The sequence below is a fragment of the Tupaia chinensis genome, unplaced genomic scaffold (assembly GCF_000334495.1).
Source record: "Tupaia chinensis unplaced genomic scaffold, TupChi_1.0 Scaffold142211_1, whole genome shotgun sequence".
Classification (NCBI taxonomy): Eukaryota; Metazoa; Chordata; class Mammalia; order Scandentia; family Tupaiidae; genus Tupaia; species Tupaia belangeri.
The window spans coordinates 334083-359375 of NW_006202061.1; the positions used below are offsets into that span (position 1 = coordinate 334083).

At 36.2% G+C, this 25293-nt stretch overlaps 1 protein-coding gene across 1 annotated transcript in view; it reads left to right on the plus strand.

The window, feature by feature from the left end:
- The window catches only part of ZC3H13 (zinc finger CCCH-type containing 13), a gene marked incomplete in the record, with an annotated part of 76736 nt that extends 58725 nt beyond the window's left edge, over positions 1-18011 (plus strand). The window contains 5 exon segments of the mRNA XM_027766301.1: positions 1-233; positions 2544-2696; positions 7519-7719; positions 9786-9949; positions 17209-18011. The exon segment at positions 1-233 is cut by the window's left edge and continues 32 nt beyond it. Coding sequence (XP_027622102.1) covers positions 1-233; positions 2544-2696; positions 7519-7719; positions 9786-9949; positions 17209-17376 — 919 coding nt within the window.
- Positions 18012-25293: the final 7282 nt, after the last annotated feature.

A 25293-nucleotide genomic window follows, 5' to 3' on the forward strand; every position in this document is an offset into this window, starting at 1 on the left:
TTCTGATTCTGTTGAAAGGGACAGGGACAGAGACAGAGACAGAACTTTTGAGAATTCTCAAATAGAGACTTTGAAACGCATTGAAGCAAAACTGGAGAGTGAACATGAAAGAGACCTTGATGGCACTTCCCGAGACACTGTAGCTTTGGATAAAGAGAGAATGGATAAAGAGCTGGGATCTGTGCAGGGTTTCGAAGATGTAAATAAAGCTGAGAGAACTGACAGTGTAGAAGGTGAGTGCCACGGGCTTTTTTCTGTTATACCGGTAGTTCCATTTCCTTTCAGATTGTATGGAAAACAAGTATTTACTCTTGAAAGATCATCCATTAATAGACAAATCTACTCCGGTCTTTTTACAGGAAGTAGATGATACAAGGATCAGTAGCCCTAGGAAATCTTTTTCTTAATGTGTTATCCTCAGTAGTATCAAGGCAGATTAGGTTCAAATAAGCCTAAATGAAATACGCTACTTAGATGTAGTCTGTAAATATTAAAGAATAACAATCCTTTCCTTTTATTACATGTTGAAAATATCACAAATAATTGAAATTATTTCTTAGTTAAGACAGGGATTCAGATAATTATTAGTGGTCCTTATTTTCTGGGGCATTTCAGAATAAATATACAGAACAAGAACACTACCTGAAGCGCTGTTAATGACACATTGACTATAGAGCCCCACTTTCATTCCCACTCCTAGCAGTAGTAACATCAACCCTCTGATCCACTCAGAGCCAGCCTGGGCTGTGTGAAACCTCTGCTATCTGCCCTTTTCCTGCAGTCCACTAGACCAACTAATTTCCATTCTTTGGTCTTTCTTTTTACCTGACCTCATCATGACCTGATAGGCCTTTCTCCTTTGATCTTTTCTTCTTTCTCTCGCTTTTTTTTTAATTGTCAGTGTGTACTTGCATTCACCAGAGAGAGAGAGAGAAAAAGAGAGAAAGCATCCCTCAGAGTGGTGTGGTCATGTCTCAGTCCTTTTGTTTTCCATTTCTCCTTCCTGTCAGAATTTTGAGCACACATACATCCTTGTGCCTATCATGTTTTCAGACTGCCAGGGCCAGGATTCGAGTTAGTCAGTCATGTGGGATCTGGCTTCCTTAACCATTGCACACAGAGCAGGTATTATTTTTTCTTTTACTTAAACTTCAAGTTCCAATTTATGCATTGTTCTCTGTGAAGCCGCCTCTACTAAGGGCACCTCTCTTTGAGATAGCATCTTTTATAGTATCCCCACACTGTATTATAATTATTTTGCTATGATTTTTCTCCTTTCTGTATTCCTTTGTTAGGGATAACTTTCTATTCTTTATCATGAAGGCAAAAGTGAGGATACAATACGTGGGTGATTGGGTGATGAATGAAGATTTGTTCTGCCTGAACTACATGCCACTCACATCTCATCCCTCAGTGAATTATAGCCTAGGTTAACAGTAGTAATGGCTCCTCTGAGAAATCTTTTGAAAATTCTGCCTCCTTAGGACTGTCCAGTTCAGTCTGTATATTTACTATTAAATTAGTGCTTACATCATTGTTCTGACATAGCCTTTTCTGGAATACTTAGTATGTAAGTTGTAATATGTTATTATTATTTTTATTTGCCATATTATATAGCATTGGGCCCATAGTGAAATCGACTTTTTTTTTAAAAAGTGGATTCTTCCATCGTTTGTTTTTCTAATTAGATAGACCAATATGTCATTTGTTACTTTTTTTCAAAGAATTGTTTTATTTAACTTTATTACTTTTTTAAAATTTGACTAAGAGAGAGACAGATAAAGAAAAGGAAGGTGAGAGAGCAAGCCTTAACATGTTTGGGACTTAAACCACTGTTGGCCATGTGGGAGTCCAGTGCCTTTAACTACGCACCATCTGCCAGCCCCCATTTGTTACCTAATTTTTATATTTGACTTGACAAAAATATTTCTACCTCAACCTTTTTCACATTTCGTTTTCATCTCAGTTTTTTACTATAAATAGCTTAAAATTACATATAATGAACTAAACATTATGAACTAAGATGTAAGTTTCAAATTTTTAAAATAACTTTGACTGTATACACTAATACCATGTATTCATGCTGGGAGAACTCATTTTGTATGCTATAATGATATACAGTGGTTAAATGTAAGACAATAATAATAATAAAATAAATTTGTGAAAGTCTTTTTCTTTAGGTAAAGAAATTGCTTCAACCTATGGAAATTAGTAGATTTCTCTGAATAGGAAAGTTTTAATATATAAAATTGACACCACACATATACCAACATTAATATGTTATTCATAGCTTTTATTTCTCATATTTTAGTTATAATTTCATAGTCTTGATATTTCTATGTATCATAGAAACATAGTATATTCTTACCATTTTTATTTTTATTTTTATTTTGAAATCAAATTTCGAATAATATACATAGTTTTCTGATGAAAAAATTACTTTTTGCATTTTTTAGTGTACACAATCTCTATGTTTTGAGTTACCTTTAGACATACCTTCCCTTTAATGCTATCTTAGGACTTAAAATAATTTGTTTATTTAGCAGGAGATGATGAGTCCAAGCTAGATGACGCACATTCGTTGGGATCTGGTGCTGGAGAGGGATACGAGCCAATCAGTGATGATGAACTAGATGAAATTCTGGCAGGTGATGCAGAAAAGAGGGAGGACCAACAGGATGAGGAGAAGATGCCAGGTAATCATTTGCACAGGTTGTTAAATGTAAAAATTAGCTGATCTGTGATATTAAAGTATTCTTTGTTTCCTCCCATGCTGTTAGAATTGACTTCAAACACTTAGAGGCTTCTCCTTTATATTTTAATCAAGGTTGAAAAGCCCATTCAAATGAAAATTATATTCTCAAAGCCTACTCTTTTTTTTTGAGAGATTTTTCCTGTAGGGTACTTGAACTCGCCTGAGAGAGAAAGAGAGAGAGAGAGAGACATCACCCCCCGGGGAGATAGCCACACCACAATCCTTTCTCCTCTATTCTCCTATCAGGATTTTGGGCACACATGCACACGCGCCCAGCATAAGTCTCAAGCCTTCAGGTCCAGGATTCGAACCACGGTTAGCCATGTGAGAATCCAGCAACGTAATAACCGTTACACCATCTGCTGGTCCCAATCCTGCTCATTTTTAAACAGGTATATGAGTTCTAACCCTATGAGTTAAAGGGCCTTATTTAAAATATTAAAATTCTAAGATTTCCTTTCTAGAGTTTAAGATTCATGTTTTATGACCTATGATGTAGCCATATTCTAATTTCCTGGCTGTGTTCTATATGGTAAGTATATGGTACAGAGCTTCATAACTGTGGTGCCAAAAACAAACTTTTTAAACAGCCATTTAAAAATGTACAGTATTGGGACCAGCAGTTCGCATAATGGCTATGTCGCTGAACTCCCATGTAGTTGACCGTGGTTCGAGTCCTGGACCCCGTGGCTCAAACACACCGGGCACATGTGCGTGTGTGCCCAAGATCCCAAGATGAGAATGGAGGAGAAGGGACTGCAGCGTGGCCATCCACGCTGGGGGGTGATTTCTCGCTTTCTGTCTCTCTGTCTCTCTCTTTCTGCTGAGCGCATGCGCCCTATAGCAAAAACCTCTCCCAAAAGAAAAAATTTACAGTAGTTGAAATTTTATTTGAACACTATATACTGCTTTATATCAGTTTTCCAAATTTAGTGATTATTTTAATTTACAGTACTTTGTGCATTGCCAGAGCTTACCCTGACTGTACAATGAAGCCACACCCCTTGACATTCTTGTTGACACATCCCACTTAGTATCTGATTGCTACTAGCATTTCTTTTTTAAATCATGGTGAGGATTTTTCTTTACCTGGATATGTAACATATTAAATTTGTTTTTTATTTAATTTGCTCTTATATTCCATAATTTTTTAAAGCTATGTAGAGGTATGTATGATTATCTTTGTTATCTTCTGCTATTAGGTATTTCTAAGTAGAACATTATTTCTTCAACTGTTCCTTCTCAATGGAAAGACTGTTCTTAATAATAATCAGTGTCTGATTCTTAAAGGAAACTTCATAATGAACTATTTGTCTTTAAAAATTAAAAGGTAAGGGACCAGCAGGTGGCATGGTGGTTAAGTTGCTAAATTCCTAGCTAACCAAGCACAGTTGGAGTCCCACACCAGTTAGTTGAAAAGCACGCTGTATACATGTGCACACATGCCCAAAATTCCTAGAGGAAAATATAGGAGAAGGGTTTGCAGCGTGGCCATCCTTCCTTGAGGGTGATTTCTCACTTTCCCTCTCTCTGTCTCTCTCTCTCCAGTGAGTGTACATACCCTGGAGCAAAAACATTAATTAATTAATTTAATTAAAAGGTGTGTTTGTACATACACATGCAAACTGAATATACTTCTAGAGTTAGCCAATGAAAGGATTTTAGTACCGAGTTTCAGATCATCAGATCTAATCATAGTGAAATAATGAAGTTCTTTCTTTTTTGAGCGAGAGAGAGTTTTTTGTTAGAGAGATGGAGAGCGAGAAAGTGAGAAATCCCCCCCCCCCCCACCCTCCCTACACACACACAAGGGAAATGGACCATGGACCTCTGCAGTCCCTTCTCCTCCATTCTCTCGTGATTTGGGGCACATGTGCCCAGTGTGAGTATGAAGCCGCCAGGTCTGGGGCTTGAACCATAGTCAGCCATGAGGAAGTCTAGCGCCTTAACTACTACACCACCTAGTGGCCCCTTAAATAATGGAATTCTTTCACTGGGCATCTGCCTTATAATTTGTATGTATATGGTTATGTTTTGTGCATGTGTGTACATAAACACACATTTAATCACTGTACTTCACACCAGTCCAGTTGAGGATAGGATATTATACACATTATCATCAACAAATAATAATCCACTTTTCTGTCCCATAGATATTTTCTTCTTTAGATGATCTGTCTAAAGGAGATAGTGGGGTGTTGAGATCCCCACCAATTAGGGTGTTGCAGTCTTTCCTTCACATATTTAAGTGCTCCTGAGTTAAGTGCATAGATATTTATAAGCATTATATCTTCTTGAAGAATTAGCTCTTTTTACTACTATATAATGCTCTTTGTCTCTTCTTACAGTTGTCTTGAAGCCTATTTTGTCTGAAATCAATGTAGCGACTCTAGCTCTTTTTTAGTTTCCATTTGCATGGGATACCTTTTCCAGCCCTTCACTTTTAGTCTATATATATATCTTTATCCATTAGGTGCATTTCTTGTAGGCAACAGGTAGTTTCTGTTTTTTTTATCCATTCAACCAGTCTTTGTCTCTTGATTGGAGAATTTAATCCATTAACATTCAGCGTTATTATTGATATTTCTAGATTTGTCCCTACCATTAAGTTTGCTATTTTCTTGGTTGTTTTTTGTTCTCTTTTTTCTGTCTCTTTTTAGTTTTCCTGGTATAGCACTCCTTCAGACTTTCTTGAAGAGCTTGTCTGGTGTTGGTAAATTCCTTCACATTTTGTTTATCTGAAAAGGTTTTTATCTTTTCTTCCCATTTGAAGGATAATTTTGCCAAGTGTAGCAACTTTACCTGAAATTGTTTTTCACCTAACATGTTGACTCTATCTTCCCATTCTTTCCTTGTTTGCGTTGTTTCTGGTGAGAGGTCCAAAGTTAGCCTGATGGGATAACCTTCTAAGTAACTTGATATTTCTCTCTTGCTAGTTTTAGTATCTTGTCTTTATCTGTGGTTTTGGCCAGTCTGGCTGTGATGTGCCCTGGAGAGGATTTTCTTGAATTGACTCTATTTGGGGTCCTATATGTTTCTTGAGTCTGGATGTTTGAGTGTTTCTCTAGACTTGGAAAGTTTTCTTCTAGGTGTCTTGGAATAGATTATCAATGCCCCTATTAGTTTCTTCACCTTCTGGAATATCAATTATTTGACATCTGTGCCTTTATTGGTATCTAGTATTTCTTGTATATTGTCCTCATTTTTTTTTTTTAGTCTTTTTGGTAATATTTTTCTAGGTAAGAAGTTTTGTGTTCTACATCTGAGATTCAGTCTTCTGTATGGTCTAATCTGTTTTTAATACTTTAGAGGGAGGTTTTGATTTCCTGTATTACAGCCTTCATCTCTAACAGTTCTGTTTGATTATTTTTCATGGTTTCTATTTCTTCTTTCACATCATTGAAGGACTTCCTCATCTCCTACAGTTGGTCATCTCTTTTTTCATAGAGTTTGCATCTTAAAGAGTTTTGTCACAATGGATGTTCTAAATTCTTTTTCTGATATTTTGTTAAATTTTTCTGTTTTTTGTTTTTTGGGTTTTTTTCAAAAGTTGGAAGCAAGTTACTGTGTTCTCTTGATAGAGAACCAGTAGTTCCTGGTTTTCTCATACCTGATGCTCTTCTCTGATTTTTAGTCATTTAGTGATGTATTTACTTTTAGATAACTCTTTGGAGAAGGTTTCTGCACCTTTGAGCTTGTTTGCTTCCCTTTTGATGTGAATTGCTACTGTGCCAATGTCTCTCTTCTGCTGAGGCTAGCAATGTGGTCTACTCAAGAGGAGTTTTCTATTCAGGTTTCTGAAGAGGAGTTTCTCCTTTGTTGGTGGATCAGTGGAGGGTAAGGATTCCAATGAGACTCACAATGTTTAGGTGTTTGAAAACTAGACCTGTCTAGTCCCCCTTGGGGTGAAGGCTGAGCAGAAAATAACAATGTAAGGTGGAAGAAAGAAAATGAAAGAGGAGGAAAGAAAAGTTGCACACCGCACTTAGGCATGCGTGAATTCAGCAGGGGGCTTCTGATGGAGATGGAGCCTGCTTGAGAAGCCTGCAATTGTCCAGTTCTATATTCGGGAGAGAGAAGTAAAGAATTAGCAAAAGAAAGGAGTAATAAAACCTCATACCTTTCTAGCTCTAAGAATAGAGGCTGGGCTCTGGAGGGTTTTTTTTTTTTTTTTTTTTTTTGGGGGGGGTTTTTCATTATGGGCGCTCGCCAGACAGACAGAGAGAGACATTGAGACAGAAAGTGAGAAATCATCCCTCAGGGGAGATGGTCACACTGCAGTCCCTTCTCCTCCATTCTCCTCTCGGGATCTTGGGCACGCACGCACACGCGCCTGGTGTGAGTTTTAAGCCACCGGGTCCCGGACGCGAACCGCGGTCGGCTACGTGGGAGTCCAGCGACATAGCCATTACGCTAACTGCTGGTTCCCAGGGCTCTGGAGTTTGATGCTGTAGCTCGGGGCTGAAATTCAGTCCTGCCTCAGATTCCCTGACTGGGCTGGAGCTTAGAGATCCTGCTTTGTAATTTAAATGACTTATTTGTAGGGATGGATTATCTTGCCTGTTTTCTTTTAATGGGAAGGGTTTCTTTATTTGTAAGAATCCTTATATTCTAATTATTAGTGTATATGGGAAAACTTTCATTTTAAGAATATGTTGCTTTTTGTTTAAAGTACTCATTATTTAATGTTTTCTGTATTTTACTTGATATATGTAACTGCTGTTTCTTGACATAAAGAAATCCTATTCTTTAATTTTGTACAGATCCATTAGATGTGATAGATGTGGATTGGTCTGGTCTTATGCCAAAGCATCCAAAAGAACCACGAGAACCTGGGGCTGCACTCTTAAAATTCACACCCGGCGCTATTATGCTGAGGGTTGGGATATCTAAAAAGTTGGCAGGTTCTGAGCTCTTTACCAAAGTCAAAGAAACATGTCAGAGACTTTTAGAAAAACCCAAAGGTAATTTCATTTTACTTTATATTGATGTTTGCTTTATATTGTCTTTGAACATAATGCTATTCTGTTCTGATATAGCACTTAGCAAAATAGGAATTATATTAGGAGAAATCATTTGCATTTCTTGTTTAAAATTCTCATTAAATTTATTTAGAGAAAAATTTAATCCCATAGAAAAATTGCAAAAGTCATGCAATGGACTTTCTGTGTCAAAATTACTTTTTTAAAAAGTGCATTTATTTTTTTCAAGAGAGAGACAGACAGAAAAGCACTTTCAATGCTGTCTCATACTGCAATCCTTCCCTCTTAACCCTTTTAGCCAGCCAGGATCAAGGACACATGTGCTTGGTGTGCAGGTCAGATGAGAACTGAACCCTGATCTTCTATATGGCTTCCAGCATTGCAGAATTTTGTGCTACCACTGCACTACCACATTTGGGTCCAAAATTTGCTTTCTAATAGATCATTTCAAAGGTCAAGGTTATGAAGATTAAACAAAGCAAAGCTTGGAAAAATTCAGTAAATACTTTCCATGTCTAAGCAAACTGACTATCTTGTCAACTTTTTCTGCTGCAAAATGGGGAATTCTACCCAAATACAGATGTCTAAGTTGAGGCTATAGCAAAGTGTCTTAAGAGTTTGGTCTACAGGGCTGGATGGTCTGCAATGTAGTAGGCATATTAATGAGTAACTGTTATTTAATCTTACTCTGTGTTAGTGTGATCATCTATAAGATGAGAATAATTAAACAACCAACCTTCTATGGTTATTCTGAAAAAGAAATGAATTATTGCACATAAAGCACTTAGAACAGTTCTGGTGTATACTAATACATTCATTCTTCACTTAACAACCTTTCTGTTTAACAACCTCTTGGACTTAAGAGTAGGTCTCCAGCATGGAGAATACCCTTTCTTAGTCTGTGTGAGTCTTAGGAATCACCTTTCTCAATCTTTGTCTCGTTGCCACAGTTGGTTGGTACTCATTACACAGAGCATTTACAATCACTTAAGACTACCTATTTTGCTTATAAATTTCTACTTTATTGTGCACACAGAGTCACATTTAAAATAAATAAAAAAATTTATGCCAGATATATATTATTGTGCTATGGTGTATCTTGTCACTTCCTGGCACTTATCTAATGTATACTTTTTGTCTGAATAGAATTAGACATTATTCTAGTGTGGTGTTGTACGATCTCTATTGAACACTACATACCCCATGGTCCTCTCCCAGATACCAAAATATGTGGATGCTCATTCCCTTATGTAAAATGGTGTACTGTTTGTATATAAGCTGTGCACATCATCTTGTATGCTTTAAATCATCTCCGGATTACATATAATACTGAATATAATGTAAATGCTACTTAAATAGATGTTATACTATATCGTATTTTTAGTTTGTGTTAGTTTGTATAGTCCTGTTCTTACTTTTTCTTTTCCCCCTTGGATATTTTGATCCACAATTGAATCCAGGAGGAGGGCCCACTGTACTAATTAACTTCAATAATTCCTAATTTGGGGTCAGCAGTAGTGTGATTAAGGGTGCTGGACTCCAACATGGCCAACCGCGGTTCGAGTCCCAGACCTGGCAGCATGCTTTCTCACTTTTTCTCTCACTTGCTCACTCTCTCTCTCTGTGGTCAAATTAAAATAAATAAATAAAGTTAAATAAAATACTTCTTTAAAAAAATAAAAATAATTCCCAATTTGAACTTTTCTTCTCGTAGTCAGTAGTTTCTATTGGTTTGTCAGAAAAGTAATGATATATTTTTCTATGTAAAAATACTTTATGATTTTTCCAATAACCAAATAAATTCTCTCTTCCAAGTCTGTTTTCCTTATATCTTAAACAAATTTAGAGTTGCTTCCCAAATATTTATTTCTGTTTGACACAGCTAAATAACTGTATGTTACTTCACAGAGAAGATACTGCCTTTAATATGAAATATTTTTTACTAATGTTCCTAACTTTGATGAAGTATAGACTTTGTAGAATATTAAGCCTTTGTTAACACTTTTGATTTGTAGGAAAACTTAATGCATATTTATTTTTATTGAAAGATGCAGACAGTCTTTTCGAACATGAATTGGGGGCTCTCAACATGGCTGCATTACTACGAAAAGAAGAAAGAGCAAGTCTTCTTAGTAATCTTGGCCCATGTTGTAAAGCATTATGCTTCAGACGGGATTCTGCAATCCGAAAGCAGCTTGTTAAAAATGAGAAGGTACTTTTATTTCCTTGGGGGAAAAATAGAAAGCAAATAGTATGAATGGAATATTTTTTATTTGATTGCTTTGAAGTGAGATTATGACCTTATCTGTTGTTATGAGTTTGGTTTCCTAGTGTTTTATGCATGTAAAAGAAAGAATTCTCTTAAAATTTATATTACTTTCCATTTTATTTCAGTAGTATTGATGAACATTGGTTTTGAGTAAGAGTTACTGCAGGTGATTATTTAATGCAACTTCATGCATTAAGAAAGTTAAAAAGATTCTCTCTCAAATGTTTTTTATTTGTGAAAAATTTCTTTAGATAAGCAAATATATTAAAAATGTATTTAAATTGAAGATCAAGAAAAAAAATTCTAGGCACAGAGTGGTAGATACGAATAGTATGTATAAGAATGTATGAAGTTGGAAAAGAGGGAAATAAATACAAGTGGTTAAATATAAGCATCTATTCAAGGATAAAATAAAGGGAATTCAAAAATAAAAGAAATTAGTTTAGAATTGGAAGAGATTTGACAACGAGTAGTTTAAAAGATCTTGAGATTTTTTAAATTTAAGAACTCAGAATTTTGTTTTAGGAGTGGATATAGTAGGCATGGGTAGTATGATTTAAAAAATCCTAAAACTAGAAAAACATTAACTTGTTAGCTTTTTACTTGGGAGCAATTAGGAAAACATAGAATTATTTTATCTTTGGATATATAACATTGCTGAAAAAAGAAACTTAAAGAAACATACTCAAATTTGGGAAAAACTTTAATTTATAGAAAAGAAAAGCATGAATTCATCTTCACAGATTAAAAGGGAAACAGACATAAGAAATAGAGTTTTTAAAAAAATCAAGTCTTCCCTACTTAAAAGCCTACTTCCACATTTATTTTGACAGAGTGGTTGCAGTCATATTTCTTTGCTACTGCAATTTCAGTATGTGTTACTTCTCTTTTATTCTGTTGTGAAAGTTCCCATCTCACCTTGCAGCCTTTTTTGACTGGACACTTCTCTGAAAGAATAAGCCCTAGTCCCCTAAGCATGTATATAATGAATTGCCTATCCTCTGCATTTCTTCAATAGAATGCTACCAGTTTTCACCATCCTTGATATTAAATTGGAAAATAGTAATTTAGATAATTTTGTTTGTTTTCTCTAAAGAACTACAGTTGAATAAGACTGTATGGTTTAGAATCTCATCAGAATCCTGCCCTCTTTTTATAAAAACATATTTTGCAACATTCTGTTTTCTCTAATATGTCCTAGTGCTCCCCAAAAATTCTGGCAACCAAAAACACCCCTGCATTGAGAACCACTTAGAATCATTAAGAACCATTTGTTTAGAATTTCATAATCCTTCAATACAAGTCACAGACCATTAACATTGCATATGACACATTATAAAGAATTTTAATGGCATATTACAAGTGTCTTCAATGATCCTTCTAAAGAAAATATTGAAAGCTTTCTGATTACTCAGAAAAATAATTTCAGATTTTAGAGAGCCTCATGAGAAATGCTAAGAAAAAACAAAAACAAAAAAACTTTTAACTATATATGACTAAAAAAGAAAAGTACAGAATAGGACTGTTCATTGGGTAATTGATAGACTTAATTAGATCACAAAAAGTAAGAAACACTTGAACCCATATATTGGTATCATTTTTATTTAGGTAAATGATTTTTTTTTAAGTGTATTTATTTAATTTCTTTGGGAGGGACACTCCCAGTAGGGTCTTATGCCACAGTTCATCCCCATTCTCATCTAGCCCAGATCATGAGCATATGGATCAAGTAGTGTTACTACTGCACCACCACCTGACTAGTAGGAAAATGATTTTTAAAGTGTATAAATTATAGTATTTATCAGAAGAAATAGGTAGAGGATACTAAGGAACACTTAGCTGCTTTAAATAAATCTCTTTTTAGTATTATTTAATATTAAAAGAATCTTTTAAACCTATAACAAGCAGAAGGAAGGTAGAGACCAGAAACCAAAGAACTTATTTTAAAAATTTTTAAAAAATTAATAAAACCCAAAGCTGGTTCTTTGAAGAGATGAATAAAAATGATAGTCCTCTGGCCAGACAGGGGAAAAAAGTTATCACTATCAAGAATAAAAAAGGAGCTATCACTACAGATCTCACAGATATTAAAGGAATAATAGCTATGAATAACTTTATGTACATAAATTCAACAGTTTAGGGAAAAAAAGAATCAATTTTTTTAAAGCCACAAACTATGAAATTACTCAAAAAGTAATAGCCAGAATAGTCTTGCATCTACTTTTTAATTGAATATGCAATTAAAAACCTTCTGAAAAAGAAACCTTCAGTCCTAGGTGCTCCAAATGGCAAAATCTGCCAAATATTTGAGGAAAAAAATGGCGTCAACTTTACACTATTTTATCCAGGTAATCAAAGAGGCAGGAATACTTTCCAACTCATTTTATCAGGCCAGCATTTTACAAATACATCACAAGAAAAACTGCAGATTGCTATTTATCATGAAGATGGGCATAAAAATCTTCAATAGTATTTGACTTGATATTCTAAAATCATCAATGCAATCTAACACAGTAAAAAATAGATAGTCACATTAACTGATGCAAAAAGTCATTTGACAAAAAATCATTTGACAAGGGACCAGCAGTTGGTATAATGGCTATGTCGCTGGACTTCCATGTAGTTGACCGCAGTTTGAGTCCCAGTCCCGGTGGCTTAAACTCATGCTGGCTCATGTGCATGCAATGCCCAAGATCCCAAGAGGAGAATAGAGGAGAAGGGATTACACGTGGCCATCCCCTCTGGGGCGGGGGAGGGGGGTGATTTCTCGTTTTCTGTCTCTGTTTTCTTTCTGGCAAGTGCATGCACCCTATAGCAAAAACCTTTCCCCCCCAAAAAAAGAGAGAGAGAGAGAAATCACTTGACAAAATTGAACATTGCTTTGTAATGAAAATTCGTACAAACAGTAATTAGGAGGAGTCTTTATAAAGAGCATCATCAAAGAGCCTATGACTAACATCATAATTAGTCAGAAAGTTTGAATGCTTTCCTCTACAATCAAGAACAAGACAGGAGTATTCACTTTCACTGAACATTCAGCATCTTACAGGAAGTCCTAGCCAGCCCATTAATACAAGAAAAAGAAATAAAAAGCATACAGATTAGAAAAAAATAAAACTTTTTGTTCACAGACAACATGATTGCCTACATAAAAGATTTCAAAGCATTTACTGAACTAATTTCTAGAATTACTAGGTTTAGCAAGGTCACAAGATACAAGGTCAGCATACAAAAAGCAGTTGTACTTCTATATACAAGCAGCAAGTACCTGGGAACCAAGATGTAAATAAATAATATGTCTTCCTAAAAATGAATCACTTAGTTATAAATCTAACAAAACATATAGGATTTATGTGCTAAAAACTACAAACTGCTTAGGGAAAGGTCAAATAAGATTTAAATAAATGAGGAGACACACTGTATTCATGGATTAGAAGACTCAGTGTAGTTAAGATTATGGTTCTTGGGAGCTGGCAGGTGGCATGGTGGTTAAGGGTGCTGGACTCCCACATGGCTAACTGTAGTCCTGGACCTGGCAGCTTTCTTTCTCTCTAAAAAACTCTTCCTCCCTCTCTGTCCCTCTCTGGTCAAATTTAAATAAATAAATAAAGTTAAATAAAATAATAAAAAAAAAGAATATGGTTCTCCCTAAATTGATCTGCAGATTTAAAATAATTATAATAAAACTCTTAAGGAGGATTTTTCATAGATACAGACAAACTTACTCTAAAATTTCCATGGGAAATCAAGGGAAATAGAATATTCAAAATAATTTTTTACAAAAAGTTAAATTGGGGGACCAGCAGTTGGTATAATGGCCATGTCACTGGACTCCCATGTCGTTGACCGTAGTTTGAGTCCCGGACCCAGTGGCTTAAACTCACTCCGGGTGCGTGCACATGCGTGCCCAAGATCCTGAGAGGAAAATGGAGGAGAAGGGATTGTGGCGTGGCCATCCCCCAGGGGGATGATTTCTCACTTTCTGTCTCTGTGTCTCTCTGTCTTTCTGACGAGTGCACGCACCCTATAGCAAAAATCTCTCAAAAAAAAAAAAAAAGGTTAAATTGGATAGCTTATGCTATTTGACTTCAAGATATGTGTAAAGTACTACTGTGCGTGTGTGTATGTGTGTGTATGTGCCAAGATAGTGTGGTCTTAGTTAAGGAATAGAAATATAGATCAGTGAAACAGAACAGAGCCCAGAAATAGACCCAAACAAATATGATTGATCAAGTTGGGGCAGGTGGAGATAGGTTTTTGGTTTGTATTTTAGCTTTTTATTTTGAGATCATTGTTCTTATGAAAAGATAAGCATACTGAGAGAACTTACTTGTAAATCACATTTTTGAAAAAGGACTTATATCCAGGATATATAAAAATCTCAAAACTTGACAGTAAGAAAACTCAGTTTTTTAAAACAGATAAAATACTTGGGAACCAGCAGAGGGTGTAATGGTTACATCACTGGACTACCACATAGTTGATCATGGTTTGCATCTCGGACCCGATGGCCTGAAACTTACACAGGGCACGCGTGCATGCATGTCCAAAAGCCCAAGAGAAGAATGAAGGAGAAGGGATTGTGGCGTAGCCATCCACCCCCAACCTCCCCATGGGTGGGGGTAATTTTTTTTGCCTTTTTTTTCTATCTGGCAAGGACATGTGCCCTATAGCAAAGATCTATCTTTTTTCTCTTGAAAAGAATGAAAATGGATTAAATACTTGAACAGCTATTTTATCAAAGTAAATATATGGACACAGTCAAAAGCACATAAAAAGTTGTTTAATATTTTAGCTATTACAGGATGCAAGTTAAAACCACAACGAGAGGGAACCAGCAGTTAGCGTAATGGCTATGTCGCTGGACTCCCACGTAGTCGACCGCGGTTCGTGTCCCGGACCCGGGGGCTTAAAACTCACGCCAGGCACGTGTGCGTGCGTGCCCAAGATCCCGAGAGGAGAATGGAGGAGAAGGGATTGCGGCGTGACCATCCCCCCTGGGGGGTGATTTCTCGCTTTCTGTCTCTATGTCTCTCTCTGTCTGGCGAGCACACGCGCCCTACAGTGAAAATCTCTCCAAAAAAAAAAAAAAAAAAACCACAACAAGATACTATTAACCACTTATTTTAAATAGCTAAAAAACCAAGCAACCAAAAAATCTTGACAATATCAAGTATTGGTGAGGATGTGGAACAACTGGAACTTTCACATATTACTGATAAGAATGCAAAACGGTTAGATCCACTTTAGAAAACAATTTGGTTACTTTTTATAAAGTAAAATGAACACTTAATACAGGACATAGCAACCCATTACTACTTATTTGCCTAAGAAAATGAAAACTTGGGAACCAGCAGTTAGCGTAATGGCTATGTTGCTGGACTCCCACGTAGTTGACCGCGGTTCACGTCCTGGACCCGGTGGCTTAAAACTCACGCCGGGCACATGTGCATGCGTGCCCAAGATCCCGAGAGGAGAATGGAGGAGAAGGGATTGTGGCGTGACCATCCCCCCTGGGGGGTGATTTCTCGCTTTCTGTCTCTATGTCTCTTTCTCTGTCTGGCGAGCGCACGTGCCCTATAGTGAAAACCTCTCCAAAAAAAAAAAAAGAAAGAAAAGAAAATGAAAGCTTGTATTCAAATGAAAACAGAAACACAAAACCACATAGTAGCTGTGTTCATAATCTCCAAAAACTGAAAACAATTCCTGTGTCATTCAACTGGCTAATAGATAGACTGTGACACCTGCATATAGTGCATTATTAATTACCAGCAAAACAACAAAATCATTGGTACTGTCAACAACATGGATGAATCCCAAAGGCATTATGCTGTGTAAAGGGAATTAGTCTTAAAAGGTTATTTACAGTACTTACGTGACTTTCAGGAAAAGACAACACTGTAGTAGAAAACATATCAGTGATTGCCAAGGGTTAGATTTAGGAAGAGAATATGAATACAGAGGGGCAGCAAAGTACCCCTTTCTGAGTAATGAAACTGCTCCGTCCTGATTGTGGCCATAGTTATGGGTCTATGCATAAAAAAAAAAGGACTATACGTAATAAAAAAAAAAACAGTTTTACTAGATCATAATTTATGAAATAAGATGTGTTTTTAAAAGAATGCCAACGTGATCAAGGAACACTCATTTATATTAGAGGATCCTGTAAACAGAAGAAATAGAATGCTGGAGGTGTTCAGATCGCTCTTATTTTTTAACACAGTTAGAAAACATTTAACAAAATGTTATGCAGACTTTCCCAAAATTGCTAATATAACTTTAAGTTACAGTAATAGAGAAATACATTTTTGTACAAGGGAGGCAGCAGTTCTTCAGTATACTGAATGATCAGCTCTCTTCTAGAGAACTTATTTAGTTCTAAAACTCACATTTTATGGGACATTAACAGACTGGTAAGGAGTGTAGAGTGCTTGACTTGCAAAAGATAAAAGTATAAAGAAGGAAGTTGTGATGCTTCTTTTCTTAAAACTGAAATGTTGTCAAGTAAGAGTAAGATTTAATTATAAAGTGTAACTCCGTAAAAGAAGAGATTTTATCACATAGAAAAAACAATCCCATTCAGCAAGAGAATGCAGTTTATTGTTGTTTGCTTTTGTCATTAGAAGTGATAAAGTAGGGACCAGTCGTTAGCTTAATGGCTATGTCACTAGACTCCCATGTAGTCGACTGCGGTCCGAGTCCTCGGGCGGGTCACGCCGGGCATGTGTGCGTGCGTGCCCGAGATCCCAAGAGGAGAATGGAAGAGAAGGATGGCGGTTTGGCTATCCTCCCTCAGGGGATGATTTCTCGCTTTCTTTCTCTCTATCTCTGTCTTTCTGGCCAGCGCACGCGCCCTATAGCAAAGGGGGAAAAAAAAAAAAAAAACAACTCTCCCAAAAAAAAGAAAAGAAATGATAAAGTAAAAATCTGGTGAAATAAAAAACTGGTCGATTACCTGTTGGAATTATTGAGAAGATTGCTAATTTTAGCTTAAACTAATAACCTTTAAGGATTTCTTTCTTTAAAGATTCATTGTGTTTGAACACATTTCCTATTTTTGTTTAAATAAAACTAATTTAATATCCATCCAAAATTAAGTAACCGTATAACTTTATTTTTGGTAGCAATTAACCTGCCTGTCTTTCTTTCTGTCAGCTAATAATGTACATATTTTTTAATCTGTTTTTGTTTTCTTCAAATAGGGTACTATAAAACAAGCCTACACAAATGCTCCAATGGTGGACAATGAATTATTACGATTGAGTCTTCGGTTATTTAAGCGGAAGACTGCATGCCACGCCCCAGGACATGAAAAAACTGATGATAAACTTACACAATCTGGTATCCAACAGGAACTGTGTGTTTCTTAGGATTGAAGTTCAGTGTGACTTTTTGGTACTGTTCTTTGGTTTATCAAACATTGTTAGTGTCAAAGGCAGAAAAGATTTATCAGCCATGCTGAAAGACTGGAAAAGAACTTTGATCTTTGGTGACAGTAGTTTTGGCTAACTTAAGACTCTGCATTAATTTTTACACAGTATTTGATACTCATGCAAAATAATGTGAAAGTATCAGATTTAGTAGTTTATTCTACACTGTTGTTAAAACTGGAGACCTTAAGAAAAAAGTTGACACTGCTCTTTCAGTCTATGAATATTTTTTATGAAATGGAACCACTGATTTATGTTCTGGATCATCCATAGAGAAACTGATTTTATTGAGAAACAGTGTGTTCATCATAATTGCACACATTATGTGATACATTTGTACAGAACATTTGAGAGAATGCTGATCTAGCATGGTATGTCTGTAGGCAGATCTCCAGCAGAAAGGAGTCACATATTTTTCCTTTTGAAAGTTCTGAAAAATGTACTTTATGGGTCTTTGTTTTTTAAATATGTGTACATTGTTACAGGGTATATTTGATGTCTTTGAATTCTAAGTGTGTGTTTGTTATCATAGAATATGTGATATTTTTATTTTTAATAAATGTACCTTACCATTCCTTGTTCTAGGTTTACTTTGCTCTTCATTAATATTCCTGATAATCTGAAACATTTGTAACCAACATTATATGTTTCATGCTTCAAATATTTCACTGCTTTGACCCTTATTACTGAACAGCTATAAATACATTAAGAGTTGGGGATATGCTTCAAGTATAGCTCAGTGATACTTGAAGCAAACCGAAAGTAAACAAACTTATGTAATCTGAGGTTTTAAATCCTTCTATCATATTTTTCAGGACTATCACCTTTGATTACATTAAACTGCATCTAGTGTAAGCTATGTAAAATATTTACTTTTTTAATGATAATATACCTGCTTTGTTCATACATACCTGCTTAACTCAAGAAGTGAACTCTTAGGGGGATCAAAATGGGCTGCATACTGCAATATTTATAAACAAAGTATAATAATAAAGGAAACTAATTAACATTATAATCTAATCATAGCCTTTCACAGGTCTTCCTTGAAACTGTAAGCCTCTGGGACCTCAGTAGTTTTATATCCTCTTCTCTAAAGGCAACATAAGGACAATGATGTGAAGTTTCTGTTCATTTTAAGAAATATTTACTGTGCAGTTAGTTTGTACACTGTACTTACCCAGCAAAGAAAATGGTCTTATTTTCAAGTGACCTTGAAACCATGTATAAGAAAATTGCAAACAAAAAAAAGAAAAACAAGATCAAATTTTCTGTTGTCTTTTCCTTTACTAAATATTCCTGAGAAATAAAGAAAAAGTTCTCTGCAACTCTAAAGAGTGCATGCTCTTTAGGAAACCACTTTCTGATTATACTAAATAATATTGTTCTCTGTAGCATAAAGTTCTAGAAATTCTAATCCTAAATTCCCAGACTTGTGGAATATGACAGAAATAATGGTTTCCTCATTTTTCCTCTGATTTTCGGAGTGTTTCACAAGTAAATTATTTTTCTAAATATCTTTATTTTTTCCACCAACAAGAAAGACAAAGAACACCCCCTACAGGGTCCTGATGCCTTGATTTAACCCCAGCCCTAGCCCTAGCCAGTCCTGCATCATGGACACACATACCTGGCACACTCAAGTCTCTGGATACAAACCTGGAACCTCCTCATGTAGGTCAGCATCACAAAGTGTCACATTTTACCACTTTACCAGCATCTAGCCCCTGACAAGTTAATTATAGAATGAAAACTCTGTAGTCAAATCTGAAATTTAATTAAAATGGTGCCTTTTTGTGTTTGAATATCTTTTTATTATGTTACAAAAGAAAATTTTACAACTATTCCTTTGTTTGCAGTATTCAGAATTTATGTTCTCAGTCAAAATGTACTATTAAGTCTCATAATTTTTTTAATGCAGCCATTCTCAGCATTTCTAATCACATACATGTAAGTTTTTTCTAAGGAATTCTTCATTGAATAGCTCATAAAAGCTCTCAGGCCATAACTAAAGTCTTAATTAAACCAGTATTCCTGAAAATGTCTTCCAGTCCATTAATTATTTGCTAGTAAAGTTAAAGGTCTTCTGTGTTAAAATTGATGAATCAAGTTTGTCCAGTTGCCATAATTGCACAACTGGATTCCAGTTGCTAAAAATAAGGAGTTGTCTAGGTAGAGAAGGTATAAGAGTTTGTCTGCAATCCAAAACACATGAGTGTCAACACATGTTAGTAATTGAGTTGGCTGTTAGATTTTTATCTTTTTTTGGTCCCTGTCCTCACCACTTAGTAAAGGGCTATACTATCTGATAGATAAATCATTTGCTTTTTGTTTCGCAAAGATTTTTGAGTGTAAGTAGTAACTTAGTATCCTAAGTATCTGCTTTGTCACCTCTGTTTACTCTAACTAGTAAAAACTATACCCGTGACAACACTGGGATTTTATGACTTATTCTTACTGAGATTTTTGTGGCATTGGCAAAATGTACTACTTTGTTCCTTATCGTATTCTTTTTTTTTTTTGGAGAGGTTTTTGCTATAGGGTGTGTGCACTCACCAGAAAGACGAAAGAGAAATAGAAATCACCCTCCCAGGAGGATGGCCATGCTGCAATCACCTCTCCTCCATTGTCTCTTCAGGATCTTGGGCACACACGCACATGTGCCTGGCATGAGTTTAAGCCACCAGTTCCAGGACTCGAACCATGGTTGACTACATGGGAGTCCAGCCACATAGCCATTACGCCAATGCTGGTCCTAATAGTAGCTGTTCTTGATGTTACTTTTAAGTCTCAGAAAAAACTGTCACCTGAACTTCAGCTTGATATTTGAAAGGTGTTTGGGCCCCTGCCACTTGAAAGGAGTACTTTTAATTTTCCCAGCTGAAATTATACAGCCATCTTTTTAAATACTGTATTTAAATTTGAATATGGGCATGTCTTATTTTATAATTTCTCTTTAAAAACTCTGAACTATAAAATAAACTTCCTTTATTCATTAATTTTGTTGTTCTTTCCATTTGAGTATTATGAATGCAGTGACATTCTGGGAGAATTCATAGCTTAAAAGATAAATTACAATTTTATTAAATAACTTTCTATATGAATCTGTAGACATGATTTTCAACTTTGGTGACCTGTTTCTTCAAATTTTCCACCATGTTGTCTCGGTTTCCATATTTGTAGACTTTGTCATTTCAGATAACTTTAGACACATTCCTTTTTGAACTAAAGCTCTTTTAGCTGTGATAGAAATAGAAATAAACCAAGGTGAATAAAATAGTTGTAAACTACAATGATTGCAATGAAAAAATTTAAAGAACTGAGATGGGAAATAACTTGAGTGGAGGTTGGGAGTAGGATACTATCTTAGATTGTCAGAAGAGGTCTTATGTATGAAATGAGACCTAAAAGATGAAAAACACCTAGCAGGGTGAAGAGCTGGGAAAAGAATTTCAGGTACAGAGAGTGGAATATACAAAGGTCTCAACTAGGAAAAGAGCTTTGGTACATATCAAGACTGAAATACTAGTGTACCTTAGTGTTCTATGGTAGGGGAGAGGGATTTGCTAGAGAGGTCTAGAACAGTGCTTTTCAACAGAATTTTCTACAATGATGGAAATATTCTGTAAGTGCACTGCCCAGTACAGTAACCAGTAACCTCATGTGTCTGTTAAATCACTTCAATTGGAGTTGGTAACTGAGGAATTGAGTTTATAATTTTTTAATTAGTTATATATGTGTGTGTGTGTGTGTGTGTGTGTGTGTGTGTGTGTCTAGTGGATCATTTCAGACAGTATAAGTCTAGATCTTGGCAAAGTCTTGTGGAATTTGGAAGTATTTTCCAAAGTGATATGTAAGATAGGGCCTTTCGTTGTTGTGTGTGTGTGTGTGTCTAGTGGTTATCATTTCAGACAGTATAAGTCTAGATCTTGGCAAAGTCTTGTGGAATTTGGAAGTATTTTCCAAAGTGATATGTAAGATAGGGCCTTTCGTTGTTTGGTGTTAACTGATTTTTTAATTTCCTGTAGCAATATGATATATCCTTACAGAATAAATGTTAACAACTAAAATTAGGTTGACATGGTAGTATGGAGATAGGACAGAAATGACTAGTACTGAAACAAGTTGAGGATGAGCAGGCTACATATGAAGTAAGAACTTTATTTGAAAACATAATGGGGGGCAATGAAATGAAATGATAGAAGATATTTAATCACATCAAAAAAGCAAGCAGAAAAGAAAACAGAATATAAACCAGATAGGACAGATAAAAATAAATGTTAACCCAAACATATTCATAAATGAAAATAGATTCAGTACTTGAATTAAAACAAAGTTTCTTCACTCTTAACATTTACTGGTTTTCTTACTGTCTCCATGTTTCAAGATAAAATCAGACTTTCTGAAAGAAATGAAGGGCCCCCTACTATGAATATGTATGTGAAAGAACCCTTCGTACCCACCTGCCCATTACTGACCCAATGAGCCATGGTAGGTCGTTGTATTTGTTACCTGTAACTGAGTAACAAGTCAAAATTTAGCAGCCTAAAACACCAAGTGCGCGTGTGTGTGTGTGTGTGTGTGTGCATATATATATGTGGATTACATATCTTAGAATGGTTGAGTGAGTATTTCTAATTCAGGATCTGCAGTGAAGTTATAATCAAGATGTTGGCCAAGGCTATAGTCATCTGAACACTTGACTGGGACTGGAGGATTCGACTCCACTCATGCGGCTTTTGGCCAGAGGCCTCAGTTCCTCACTAGATGGGTCATTCCATAGGATTGCTTGAGTGATTTCTCCCAAGAGGAAATGACCCATGAGAAGCAAAGAGGTAAGCCACGATGCCAATTTAACAGTCTTAGAGATTACATACTACCACTTCAGCCATATGCTATTTATGAGAAGTGAGTCTCTCAGTCCAGCCCATGCTCAGAGAGACAGAAATTAAATTCCACCTCTTGAGGAGCATCAAAGAAGTTATAAATTTATTTTCAAATCATTATAACAATTGAAGTGAAAAATTAGTATGCTTCCCCAGGAGACAGAGAAAGTTCAAATTAAATACTAGTGGTACTCTTGTGATTTCCAGATAAGAGTGATGAGTTGCTTAGCAAGAAAAAATAACCCTGATCTACTGTATCATGTAGAAAATCATTTTTATGCAATGGTAGTCATTCAGATCACTATCAGGCAGGCTGTCCCAGAGGTTACATGAAAGGTTTATAGATCAAATTATGTTACTTGAATCATACAGTTAAAAAAGAGAGATTATCGGGGCCAGCAGGTGGCGTGGAGGTTAAGGCAGCTGAATCCCACATGGCAGACTGGTTCCAGTCCCAGACCCAGTGGCTTGGAAAACACCAGGCCTATGTGTGTGCGTGCCCAAAATCTCGAGAATGTAGGAGAAGGGATTGCAGTGTATGGGGGTGTGGGGGGGGGTAGGTGATTTCTGATATCCCCTCTCTCTCTCTCTCTCTCCAGCAAGTACACCCACCCTGTAGCAAAACTTCAAAAAGAAAAAAATAATTACCAAACTGTAAAAAAGACAACTATAGGTTGCTTATAATAGATTGACCCAGAACATAAGAGATCAAAATTTTAAAATTAAAAGGAGAGAAAAACAGAGATACATCATGTAAACAGAGAAAAACTATGCTAATAATAAACATTCCTATATATTTTATGTGTATTACCATGGGTTGCCATGGGGTGATTTTCTGATTCAGTCAATTCTAAATTTATTGGGGTGATTTGAGGACTAGTTCTATTTACTTTCCCCTGGTCATTTATTTGTATTAGTATAAACTCATGGATTTTTATTTTATTTCATTGGTTATAATTCATAACTGTTGGGACCAGCAGATGCCCTAATGGTTGCATCATGGACTCCCACATAGTTGACCACAATTCAGATCCCAGACCAGGCCACTTAAACTCACACTGGGTACATGTGCACATGTGCCCAAGATTCCAAGAGGAGAATGGAGGAGAAGGGATTGCAGTATGGCCATACCCCCTTGAGGGTGATTTCTCACTTTCTGTCTCTGTCTTTGGCTCTGTCTCTCCAGCGAGCACACACACCCTATAGCAAAAATCTCTTTAAGAAAAAAAAAAAAAAAAGAATTTATTACTACCATTGCTTTGTTGCTCAAATGTCAAAGTTTCAGACTTTTGTTAATTTAACTTCCATGTGTTTTGTATCACAATTTCAGTATTTATTGCTGCTTCAAGATCTGTTTGTATTGTTTGTTGCTTTTGTTAGGTTGTTCTGTTTTGCTTTCTCTTCTGTGCTCTTAGACCTGGTTATCTTTGTAAATTGCATTTCAGACTTAAGTACACAAAATTGTTTGTGGGAAAATACAGTCTAAGACTGTTATTGTCCTCCTCCAAAGACAAGTTAGTTTTGTTTGCTTCTGCCAAGTGTCCAAAGTCATTGTCAGACTGAGAACATCTTAATCCTGAGTTGAGATTATCTGGGTCACCCAGATAACCTGGAGCGGGCACTCCTGGTTTACCATCTTTCTCAGCATTGTCTTTGGCATACAGATCCAAACTGCAAAGGTTTGTAAGTGTCTCCATCTTTGATGGACCTTGCACCCCAGTGTTTTCTGTCACCAGCAAGAGTGTGTCACAACTTCTTTTCAGTCCACCAGACCACTTTCCAGATTTTTAAATGGTGCCTAGGCAAAACTGATTCCAAATGCCAGGTTCACCTTTGGATTTCCATCTCTCAAATATTGTCACAGGATTCTATCATCTTACTGATTTTCCCGTGTTCAAGCAGTCGCTTAAATGAATATCTTGTTCTCTTCAGTGAGTTTGTCTGAATCATCTAGCCTTTTATTACCAGAAGAATAAGTTTGGCTTTTTTTCTGTATTTCCATTTCTATTTGGTTTGTATTTCTGCCTTTTATTACCTATTTCTCATTTGGTTTACCACGTTGTGTTTTTTCTTTGATTTCTTTTCTGAGCTCATGTTTTTTTCTATTATACCTTCCTTGATTTCTTGCACTTTGTGGCCTTTCTTTATAAAGAAAAATTAATCACTTGGTCTCAATATTCATGTAGAATGTTTTCATCTGTTCTATTGAAAAACTTTCAGGTGGTGGATATTATTTATCTGTTAATTTTTGCTTTTGATTTCTCTTGCAGTTTTTTGTTTGTTTGATTGTTTGTTTTAGGTTTTTGCCATAGGGCGTACGCACTCACCAGAGAGACAGAGAGAGGGAAAGTGAGATATCACCCCCCTCAACGGGGATAGCCATGCCGCAGTCCCGTCTCTGTTTTCCAGGTGGAAGTCCAGCGCCTTAACCATCATGCCACCTGCTGACTCCTCTTGCAGTTTTTGTAACAGTTTATGGCAGTTCCTTTTTAAAAATTACTCAGTGTTGAATGGTTTGTTGAACTATCATTTGCAGAAATCCAGGCCGTAGTACCCTTCCAGACTTTGTAGACATCTCTTCTGATGCCACAGAGGTGTGCTGCCTCGTGTGACTCCTGCCTCCTCCTCTTCCCTGAACAAACCAGATCCACTCTTGCTCTCTCTGCCCCTGATTGTTACTGACAAGAGACACAACTTTTGCTTTTTAAGAGGGAACCCTTCACAACCCCTGGTGTCTGGGGTAGAGATCCGTAACTACGGGGACCCTCGTGACTCACTGTACCTCCTTCCTGTGCTTTCTCCCCACACTACTTCTGCTCACTTCAGTGCCCTCCCTTATGTCTGTTCTGGCATCTCATGATTGTATCTGTCTCCTGATTTCACTGGAAATAAAATGTATGAAGTTTTTTAATAGTCACTTTGTTGCCTGTCACAATTTATAGGGGAAAATAGGGAGCAGACTTATGCTGCATAT